Source organism: Balaenoptera musculus, chromosome 12 (genome assembly GCF_009873245.2).
Source record: "Balaenoptera musculus isolate JJ_BM4_2016_0621 chromosome 12, mBalMus1.pri.v3, whole genome shotgun sequence".
Lineage (NCBI taxonomy): Eukaryota > Metazoa > Chordata > Mammalia > Artiodactyla > Balaenopteridae > Balaenoptera > Balaenoptera musculus.
The window spans coordinates 12,630,234-12,641,584 of NC_045796.1; the positions used below are offsets into that span (position 1 = coordinate 12,630,234).

General features: G+C 40.6%; 1 protein-coding gene across 7 annotated transcripts in view; it reads right to left on the reverse strand.

The window, feature by feature from the left end:
• Window positions 1–9,613, reverse strand: part of SCAF8 (SR-related CTD associated factor 8) — a 201,286-nt gene extending 191,673 nt beyond the window's left edge. For 5 of the 7 annotated variants that reach the window (XR_005022199.1, XR_005022198.1, XM_036871922.1 and 2 more), the window contains exon 1: window positions 8,278–9,613. Coding sequence is in view for 5 of the 7 variants with exons in the window: in XM_036871922.1 (XP_036727817.1) it covers window positions 8,278–8,307 (30 nt within the window). In the remaining 2 variants the exon portion in view is untranslated. Of the gene's footprint in view, window positions 1–2,735; window positions 2,821–8,277 lie in introns of all 7 variants that reach the window. The other 2 variants (XM_036871925.1, XM_036871923.1) reach the window with 2 other exon arrangements.
• Between the last annotated feature and the right edge of the window lie 1,738 nt (window positions 9,614–11,351).

Genomic DNA, 11,351 nt, shown 5'->3' on the forward strand with positions numbered 1-11,351 from the left:
AAAAGACAAAGTAATAACCAACTGCTCCAGATTAAAGGACACTAGACAGACATGACAAGTGAATGCAAGGTGTGATGTAGGATTTAGATTTACTCTCTTTATTCAGGACGTTACTGGTACAGACAGTGAAATCTGAAGGTCTGCAGACAACTGCATTATATCAATATTAATTTCCTGATTTTGGTAACTGTACTATGGTTACATAAGAGAAGGTCCTTGTTTTCAGAAAATACAGTTATATTTAGAAGTAAAAGGCATTAATTGCAGTTTACCCTCCAAATGTTCAGAAAAAAAGTTTACATGTGTCGTTCATGTGTATGTAAAGAGAGAAAGAGAATAAGAAAGCAAATATGATTAAATTAACTAGATAGAGGAATCAGGATGAAGTGTACATAAAAATTCTTTATCACTCTTGCAACTTTTCTGTAGATCTGAAGTCGTAAAAATAAAGTTTAAAAAGTGGGAAAAAATAGTTAATTTATATTTGGACATTATATCAGCAAAAAGAATTGTGAAAAATCAAGTGATGGTTCTCCTTTACACAGATGGTTCTCCTTTACATCTCAACCAGGAGTTGAGACCCGGCCCTTCTAGTCTCAGCTCTAACACAAAGCTGCTTTTCCTCGGTAAAATCACAATGGTAGGCCTCAGTTCCCTGGTTTGTAAAACGAAGATAGCACCTATCCTACTTTTCTCACAAATTAATCCTAAAGATCCACAGAAACATAATAATGGTTGGGGAAAAGAGGTGCATAAAACACTATATATTATAAAGTGGCTCACTTTTAACAATGTTTGGTATATAAAAAATACTTCAAAATTACACAAGCCAGATATTTTTTTCACCATAGCAAGTGGCTGTTTTAGAAACTAGACATTTGCTATGTGTTTTGGTTTGCAAAAAATTTAACTTATTCAACATTCTTTTTACCATTTCAATAAATTCAAATACCTGTATCATTTTTTTTAACCATAAAACTTTACAGTATCAAAAACATTACTAAACTAAAGAAAGTCATTAACCAGGACTCTGTCAACCTTTTTAAAAATATTAAGATACAGCTGACATACAACTTGTATCAGTTTCAGGGGTACTGGTCAATCTTTTAGATACTGTGACCCAGATTAAAAAGATTATATCATTTCCCAAGTTCCCAAGATCATAAAATACATGATCCAAACTTTTCATCCTTCACTCACAAGCCCCAAGGAATTAAATCAAATTCAGAAAATTAGTCTTTATAGAAGACAGTAAAAGAGAGACACCAAATTTTTTTCATGCACTCATGCACTCAAATCAAGGAAAAGTTTGTTTCAAAAATAAAAATATTCATTAATTTATCCTTCCAAATTCATAAGGGTTTGGTCACCACTCAAAAGTATTTTTTAATTGTTTACATGTGGAGACTAATTAATATCTCACTCACAAAAGAAAACATCCTTAAAACTGTGTTCTCTAAAAAGTTATGATTCCAAAATGCCAAATGGAGATTTAATACGACAGACAATTTAGTTTAAAACAGGGTAGCTTGTCTTATTTCCCCATTGTTGAAAATATAAGATCACATTCTTATTTAAGAAGTCTACTTTGCTCAATCTCACCCAGTTCCTAGCAAAGAAGCAAGCCCAGAGTCAGTAATGCCTGCCCAGCCTCACTAGCTCTGCAGCAAGGTCATTGCACACAAAGCTGATGAGGTGAAAGAAAAAGGATTACAGGAACATAAGCTCAAAGAGGGTATGCTTTTTGCTTGTCTTGTTTACAACTGTATCCCAGCAGACAGAAAAATGGCTGGTGTATGGTAAGCATTCATTAAGTACTGGTTAAATGAATAAACAAATGAATGAAATCCTAAGTCTTTATAAAGTATACTAGTCAGCCTTTATAAAGTATACTAAGTTGCAGAATTATTTTAAAAACAAATTCGGCATACATTAAATTAATAGCCACAAACTGTCTTTTAAAAACATGAATAATCTATATTCCCCGTTCTGACTAAATAGTGTCAAAGTTCCTAACGTATTTCCTGACCTACAGTAGATACTGTAACATATTTACATATTTACATACCCTTCCTTGACTTTAAAATATGGTGTATCAGAAACCGGCAAAGTAGACTTACAAAGACGAAATAAACGCATAAACTCAGAATCAGAAAGATCAAATGCATTGTGTTTACCATCAAACTTAAGATAGAACTAACTCAGACAAGGAATCAGAAGCTATAGAAACATTTCTCACCAGCATTTATTTCTCATAATAGTACCGCTAACAAAATCTGCTCCTTTATAATTCGAAAATCAGAAATTTGATTTAGTCTTGTTTTTCCATTACTACACATCATCTGTCAATGATCTGTTGTCATCTTATAGTTTGAAGAACTTCCTCAAAATATAAGATGTATTTTACTTCCTACTACCAAATTCAGAGATTTGCAATTTACTCATATTATATACATACGTAATATTTCTTATACAAAAAGCTACATGGAGCAGAATGCAAGTACACGCACAAGAGTTCAGGTATGATTTATACTCACTACTGAGCACAGTAACTTTTTTTTCACTTAACCTATTTTCTGTGAAAAATTCAACTTATTCCCTACATGTTCTCTTTAAGATTACCAACATATTCTAAGTGACAAACTTTATTCTGCTTCCCAAGTACTTCCCACATAATCAAGACATCATTTCACTACCAATTTAACCCTAAGTATTTTCCACAGGGCCTGCCTTACGCGGGTTATAATCATCTTACTATGCTTCTTGTGTCCACGCTGCTGGAAAAGCAGTCTGCACAAGCAGGAGTAGAGAGGCGCAACCCTGAGAGAGAGGGGTAGAGAAAGATGTTGAGAAAACGAAACCACATAAAATGAGCTCATGTAAGAGTTCAGGAGCTCAGCCAGTGTTCAAGGTCAAGATTGATTACATTCTCTCAAACCATTATGAGTTAGTTGTTGTCCAATAACAGGAAAACTGGCCCAGAAGAAATACCTAAAATTCCACGTACAAGCAGCAATATCAGCACTAATTCTAAGCCAACTATACTTCTAAAAAAAAGGAGCAAGTGATCATAAAATATGACTGTTTAGAAGACGGGGGAATACAGATGTCCCCTAAATGCCAATCAAAATTACTGTAACAAACTCAATGCTAGCCTAAAGTAAAACGGCTGAACTATATATATCTCATGAATTTCAATGTTGCCAAAAAATTTTTATATTTAATCCTGAATGACTGAAACACTCTCAAATCAGAGTCCCCAAAATCATTATTATCAATCTCAATTATCCTTGTATTCTAAATTTTTAAAATTAGTTAAAAACACAACTTTTACCATATGTTGTTTTAAAGTGAAAAACAAAGCAAAAAGGATTTGAAAATAGCATAATTACACAATACAAAACTTAGGATGGATTTAATCTAACTGGAATTTTCAATGGAATAGTCCCCTTCCCACTATCCCCTCTTAGTAAGAAGTGAAAACCATAAACAAATCAGAATTTTGATTTTAAATTTCCCATCTAAACTCCTATACGCCTACAATGCCATAAAATGACCTTCAAAATAATGCTTATACATACTAAGTCCTCCAATACATTAATTTCATATTAGTCAAAGAATCTTCCAACTAATAGGGAACCTAAAAACCTCAAATCAGTCATTTATTTCACAGAGGAGAAAACCAAATGTCCAGAAATGTTACCTGCCTTGGTCCAGGCCATTCAGCTACCTACTATATCATCAATCTATCCATTCAAGAAATCTTTATTTAGCATATACTATGTACTAAGGCACTATGCTATGTACCAAGGATATGAAGCAATAAAGGTATGTGGTGACTGTCCTCATGGAATTTACAATCTCGTGGGAAAGATTACAGCTAACTACTTAAAATTGTAGTTTTCACTAGAAGGAAAAGCACAGAGTGTTTTAAGACAGTTTAACAGGGGACCTAAATCCGTGATTCTCAACCATGGTCGATTTTGCCCCCCAAGGGGCATTTGGTCGTATCTGGAGACATTGCTGGTTGTCCCAGTAGGGCGAGCTAGTGGGCAGAGGCCAGGGTTGCTGCTAAACATCCTGTAATGCACAGGACAGCTCCTCATAACACGTAATTATCCAGCCCAAAATATCAATAGGGTCCAGGCTGAGAAACCTTGATCTAAACCACTGGGGGCAGGGAGGGGTTAGTGAAGGCTTCCTTCCTTTATAACACTAAGACTGCTACGTCTTTAAGGGATTTTCACAAGGTAGAAACAAAAAAGATAGACTAATTGTTACAATTGAAACTCCCACTGGAAAATCAAAACAGGAGAGAAAAAGGAGAGATTTCCCCCATACATGAAAAAGAAAGAAAAAGGCAATGTTTTATAGCTACTTCACATAAATTCCCTTTCCTGAACCACAAAGGGAAAATATAAAAACAAATTTCACATGCTTTTATTATTCCCATTACCTTTCCCACTGTTCTCTACCAACCCATGCCTACTACTAGATATTGGTAGAAAGATTATATTAAAAGTTCTGTAGTTAACCAAATGAACACTCTGGATACAAACTTGGCAATGGAATAAAATGAAGATGGGATTTCACTATTGATGTGAAAGACAAGGCACAGAAGAGGAAAATGTACTGGGTGTTAAAGTGACTCTGGAAAGGGCTACATCCTGAAACAAAAAGTAAGCTATCGGACTAACCAAAGGATCCTAAGAACAAAAGACACTAAGAATTTAGATATCCTAAAGATGAGTAAAGAATTTAAGAACCAAGGTAAATTCAAAAATTAAACTGCAATAATTTTCCTGATACATGCATATCAAATTCTTATAATGCATAAGAAATTCTTATATTTTCCACATATTATTTTAAGAGTTCCTATATTACTAAAATGCCCTCTCCAGTTAAGTTATAATTTTCTAAGGAAAGGGTCCTGTATTGCTATTCTCTTTTCCCTCTTTTCAAAAACAAAAACCCTACCACAATAACCTCCATACAGTAGGAGTCTTAAGGACAGAGTACAAATATGCAGCTCACATAAAACTGCTGCATTCCAGTAATCAACTGTGGTCCTAACGTAATCCACAGATTTAAACAGATAAAGATGAGACCCTTTCCACTGCAGTGAGAACTCTAAACCATCATAACAAGTAAATGCCACCATCTTTGAGCAGCAGCAACTACAACACCTTGTAATGGTAATAATTCTTCTGGAATTAACTGCTCAGGTCAAGCACTGACCGTTAGGGAATCTCATATTCCATCCTGGACAAATTTTCTTTCATCATTTCAGAACTGACGTTAGTGGTCATGGGATAAACTTTTATCACAAGGATGATGCTTAACTGTAAATTAAAGTTTTCCCACAAAACTAGCACAATGGGCACTTAAATATCAGTTCTTGAGCTTCAATCTCATTTAACTTATGATAAGTACGAGGGATTTACCACGTAAAGGATCTTCTGACAGTGCATTTGAAAATGGGGTAGGGAGGCACAAAGCCCCTTTGAGAAAAGGGTTGGGGGGTGGAGGTGGGCGGAGGTGGGAGTGGTGGGTGGAGGCAGGCAGGCGGACACGCCAATCATGAGTCGGACACATCCTGCAGAAGACCACACACTTTCAGACTGAGACTTAGCCACAATTTGCAGATTAAAAACCTATATTCTTAACTTTTAAAATCTCTGGCACGTTCCTGTTTTCAAGCCAAGATCTGCTTGCTTGTCTTTTTTTTTAATTTTGAAAAACCTGATAATTAGCAAGTTATAAAAGCTAAGCATTTCTTATTTTAAACATTACACTTAGAGCTAAATTGTGGTGCCTTATAAAGCAAATGGCACTTCTTGACAATTCAATGCTTCAAAGATACCTTTAAACTTGCCAGAGAAAGTTCTGTTGGGCTCAGCCCAAGGATACCTTTAAAAGCCAAATTCACTGCAAGTAAACATTCTAAAACATCCTTTTCTCCTACTCCTGTAACTCAGATTCCTTTTTTATTTTTGCACTTTGCAACACGTGATTTAATGGAAAAACATCATTACTGAACTATTTCCCACTATATACTTCCTTGCAACAACAAAATTTTTACTACATCAGCAAGTACTATAGATATTCACAGAAACTATATTCAGAAATCAGAAAAAGCAGGATTATGTACTTTGAGTTTAAAGCAAAAAAAAGTATATTCTTCTGAATCTTCTTCAAAATCTATTGCCCTTCCTCAATTCTATGACTCTTACCGCTACAATTTTTAAGCCAACCCCATTTTCAAATATGGTGAAGTGTGAGCGTATTAGTAAATAGGAAGTTAAAAGATGTTTTAAGTTCTCTGAAATACGTAAGGGGAAAAGAGAGAGTGCTACATAAACTAAAATGGGAATACTACTACAAATCTCAAGTTCTTGTAAAGATTAGATGAGAAAAGAGTTGAAACATCAAGCTAGCCATTTACATGTTAGGCTCCTTATCCTTAATGTCAATACTAAAATGAAAAACCAATTGTTAACACTTGTAATCCACCATGCTTTACTGTGACCAACCACAGTGTACTAACCACTTGTTTATATCTACCACATGGCAGGGAGGGCTGGGAATGGAGGAGGGTGCATATTAGGAACCCCCAAGATAAACAGGAGAAGCACTCATCAAAAAGGCATAGGGTAAATCAAATAATTGCAAGGAAATAAGAGAAAGGATTTTTTTTTATAATTAAAAAAAAAACTTTAACATTCTGTTAGTGCTATAGCACCACATGTAGCAAATAAAAAGGCTACAGACCCGTTGTTTTTCCCCCCTGCAGAGCCATGAAACTATTAGCAATAAATTGGAACATACAGTATCCTTACTTTTTATTCCAGATTTAAAGGACAAGAGTATTGTGGGGTGGAACCAAATTTTATAATTTGACTCAAATTATCAGCTATAAATTCATAAATAAAATGGAAAAGATTCCCAAGTCTACTGGTCTAATTTGTATCAAGAAGAGATAAAAAAGAAAAGAAAATCCAGTATTCAAAAAGAAAATCCTTTCCAAAAAAAATGTTTGCTTTCATATAACTGTGTCACTGCTATCTAGTCTAATATGGAGAGTTTAATTCACATATTATCTAACTTTTAGCCTCTTAGCAGCTAAGTTTCCAAAACGTCAATTCTAGGGAGAGAGGGAGGGAGGGAGAAAAGAGGGACGGTGGGAGGGAGGAGGGAACGAGTTTTCTCCTTTTGGAAAACAAATAAAATTGTAAAACAGCTTTTTAAAGCATTGCCTTGTTCAGAATATCACTACTATACTACTGAATAGAGTATTAGCACTTCCACATGAAAAGTTCATAAAATTTACGTAAGTTTAGTTAACATCACATTAAAATATTTTTAAATAAGGCATACAGGTAAGGATAACTCTGGTTGTGTAGATATGTACTTGTTAAATGCTTGTTTAATGTTAGCATTAAGGTCTATTCCTACCGGAGTTTTAAAAGATTTTAATATATTTTATCAAAACTTGTGTCCCTTCAAACTAGTGAACTCAACTAAATAGTGAAAACTGGACACCTGCTTGTTAAAAATCTAGCCTTATATATGACACGTGAAGGAGCCTGTGGGAAATGCATCTCCAGCATCTTCCCTCTGCATGCACAACTCTCCCTGCCTGTCTTTATGTCGGATGATGAGAAGAGGGGGGGGAGTAAGAATAGGAGAAATTGCAGAATAATCTCGCCTCCAGATCAACCATGCCCTTAGCTTAAGTCCCTAGTTGTCAGGTTCGCTAGCCAACAATATCTCAATTATAAACAAACACTACTTGCAATGTGACCACAGGTTATCACCCCTGTAGGTGCTCTTCCTGCACTACCCCCGATCAGGGCCTGCCTCATTAAGGACCCGGGAAAGGTCTGGGCGGTGAAGCCCGGCCTCCAGTTAAAATCCCGCAGGCCCAGGAAAGAGGTGGGAGGGCCAGGAATCGGCGGAACTGACCCGGAGAGACCTGCCGTAAGCCTCCGGGGGAGGGCCCAAGCGGGCCTTCCCTCCAGCCCCGCAGCCACTCAGTACTCTGCTGGAGACACCGGAACCTCCCTCCGCCCCGGGGCGGCCCTCTTCCAGCCCTCCCCACCGGAATCGGGGGAGGGGCGCCGGGGCTGAGAAACACCCCTCCCCCACGGACACAGCTAGGCCGCCACTCGCCCCACCCTGAAAAGCCCTGCGGGCCAGTGCCCACCCTCCCGCGGTGGCCTCGTCCCGGGTTGGGGGGAGCGTGGGTAGGAGGGGAGGTTAAAGTACAATACCAACCTCGCTATTGAAGGTTTTCACAGCCTCCATGTTGTCGGTGCGGAGGCCCAGAGCCCGGCGGCGGAAGAGGCGGCGGCCACTGCACTGGGTGGGGAGAACTAGACGGGGGCGGCGACGCGGCTGCGAGGAGGGGGCGCCGGCGGGAGGCCGGGCCGCTGCGACCCCGGGCAGGAGGGGAAGGGCAAGCACCGGCGGGGCAGGGTTCCCTTAGGGGCAGCGAGGCCCCGGCATGGCCGATAGGGCGGGCGGAGCGCCGGTCCGGGGAACAGAGGCGCTGCCGGGGCTGGCTGGCAGCGGGCGGGGGAGGGGCTGGGCGCCTTCTCTTCTCCGCCCCGCTCGGTCTCGGGCTTCCACCCCCTAGCCCGGTCCCCTACACTCTCCACCCCCTTCTTCCTCTTCCTCCGACAGGCTCCTGTTTCACCTCCCCGCCGCTCGGGCCGTAGGAACGAGCAGCGCACGGCGAAGACGGAGGAGGAAGCGCTGGCAGCAGCGGCTGCGGCATCCAATATGGCGGACACGAGTCGGGCCGCGCAGCTCGGAGATCCGCGGCGCCCGCCAGCGCGCCCCCTGGCGACGGGACCGCGCAGGCCCGGGCTGCCGCGCGGAACCATCGAGCGCGCGCGGGCCAGAGCGTCGCCGCCAGGAGGCCCCGGTCATCTCGGCTCCCGGGGGGTCCCCTGCCCCTCACCCGCACCCCACCTCCTCGCCGCTGCGGGAGCGAGTGCTGCTGCCTCTTGCAGCGCCCTTGGGGCCACTGCAAAGCATTGCTCTAAGAAAAACCCAAATGTCCCCCCGGCAAGTTTAGGCAATAATATACACGTTTCCGTTGTTTCCATGTGGCTTGGCCCCTTTACACGAGGTTTAGTTGCTTTTCAGAACTTTACTGGACGTTGGCCTAAAGGTTAACAGCCGGAAAAGTTCCTAGTCAGTCACTTATTTGGTAACGATGTTCCCAAGCATTTTAATAGCGTCGAGAGAAAACGTTAGAAACAAAAGCTTTGGATCCGGGCGGGGGCAGGGGGACGAGGGAAGCACGCCTGCAGCGAGCAAGCAGCTCAGTGCAGGAAATGCACGCTGCATAAAATCCAGGGGGACCGGCGTGGTCTAGACAATGAGTGCATTTGTCTGTACAGCGGGAAGCCGTGCCCAGAACGCACAAGATTTCCATAGGCGAAAGGGAACGCATCTTTTATGAAAGATGAATTATTCTAAAGGAATTTTGACCTAGGTTTAGAGGCAGAGGGTGAATACCGTATTCCTAGATGAAATAGATGCTGCTAGCAAAATGCCTTCTCTCTCACTTCGTGCAATGTAAGGTAACCGATACCAAATTCAAAGCGAGCATTTAAATTAAAAGTTAGGGGTGTATCACTGAACCCCAAACACCACTGTGGTCTTACTGGGAGTTATTTTTCAGCAATCACTTCTCCGAAGTTCACTCAAAGGAAAGGGGGGAATGATGACGGCAGAATTTTTCTCTAGAGGATTGTTGGAATCAAGGTACTAATGTAAGAGCTGAGCCCAGAGCCGTGTGAAACTGAGGAAGGCAGGCGCTTCTTGACATTTTAGGGTCTGCTTTTTAGAGCCTACTTCATTGACAGCTTTAATACGGTGGCTGGCTACTTAGAAGGTAAAATGGATAACTTTTTCGTAAGAGCTTATATTTCCACTTTCAAAATCTCAAATGTGTCACAAAGTTCATAGGCCAAGCCATTATGATCTCTTGCCAACAATTGCAGTAGCCTCCTAACTAACTGGTCCCTATCATTCATCCTCCAGACTCTAGCCAGAGGGGAATTTTTTAAGACACAAATCAGATCAGGTCACTCCCTTGTTTAAATCTTTTTAAGACTTTCCCATTGCACTTCAGATATTATCTTAACCTCTTATTATGGCCCGAAGGTCCTGCCTATCTCAGCTCACACTACTTTCCCCGTCCTCTTTACTCTGGCCACAGTGGTCTCCTTTGTTCCTTGACAACACTGAGTGCTTTCCTACCTAGGACACTTGTGTGCCTCTGCCTTCTGGGGTGCTGTTGCTCTCGTTCTTTCCTAGCTGACTCCTCATCCTCTTTCCTCCTGCCAGAGGTTTCCCCTAATCAGTTCATCTACAGTAGCATGCTGTGACTTGCGGAAGTACCCACTCAGTTCTGGTCATGCCAGATTTTAACATTCAACATTTGCTGCTCTGGCCTATGAGGGATTATTTATTCAGTCATTCATGAATGAATGTTGACCGAATTACTTAGGCCTGAGAGATTAAGATGCAATACAAGCTAAAGAATTATATTTTTAAAAAAGAATTAAATCCGTTGTTAACATACAGCACTTGATTTCATAAAGCTTCCATAGCCAGAAGGATTGCAGAAGGCATATTTTGACCAAGGGGCGGAAAAGAAAAAAAAAGAAAAAAAAAAGCAGAGGACAACCTAAGCACACTCTTTTAGTGAGAAGGAAGTAAAGCAAGAGGAAAAGTAGAGAAAAGTTAGAGGAGGGTAAAGGGGAGTCTGGAGGCCCAGTGCAAAGAGTAAATGCAAAGTTTGTGCACAACTACACACACCTCTACATTGTGAACATGTCAATGCCCATGTCTGTAGTTTATGTATGTGTGTATATTAGGATTCTGATTCCCGGGTAACAAACCAATTTGAGCTAGCTTAAGCATTAAAGAATTCACCATTAACATGCAGATTTTTCTCCTGTAACCCAAAGTCAGGAATGCAGATGGGCCTAAGGAAGGCACCCAAACCAGAATTTAGAAAGCCTAAAGCAGCCTTATCTGCTTACCTGCTTGAGTTTTCCTTCTGTTGCTTTATCCAACTCTCTGGTTTGCATAGTGGGATATGACTGTTGTTCCTGGTTTTATAGTTCTAAACACCTAGAGGAACTGACTGATAGCCTCTCCTTCCCAGTTCTAAATTCCTTAAGAGGAAAGTAAGCAACTGGATTGACCCAGCTTGGATTAGGTGATCATCACCGAGAAACTTAAGACCAATAATTCATTTTCTGAAGAAGATTAATATGGGAAATAGCGGGCAGGAGTAGCCCAGCCACTGGAAGCGATATTCCCAATTG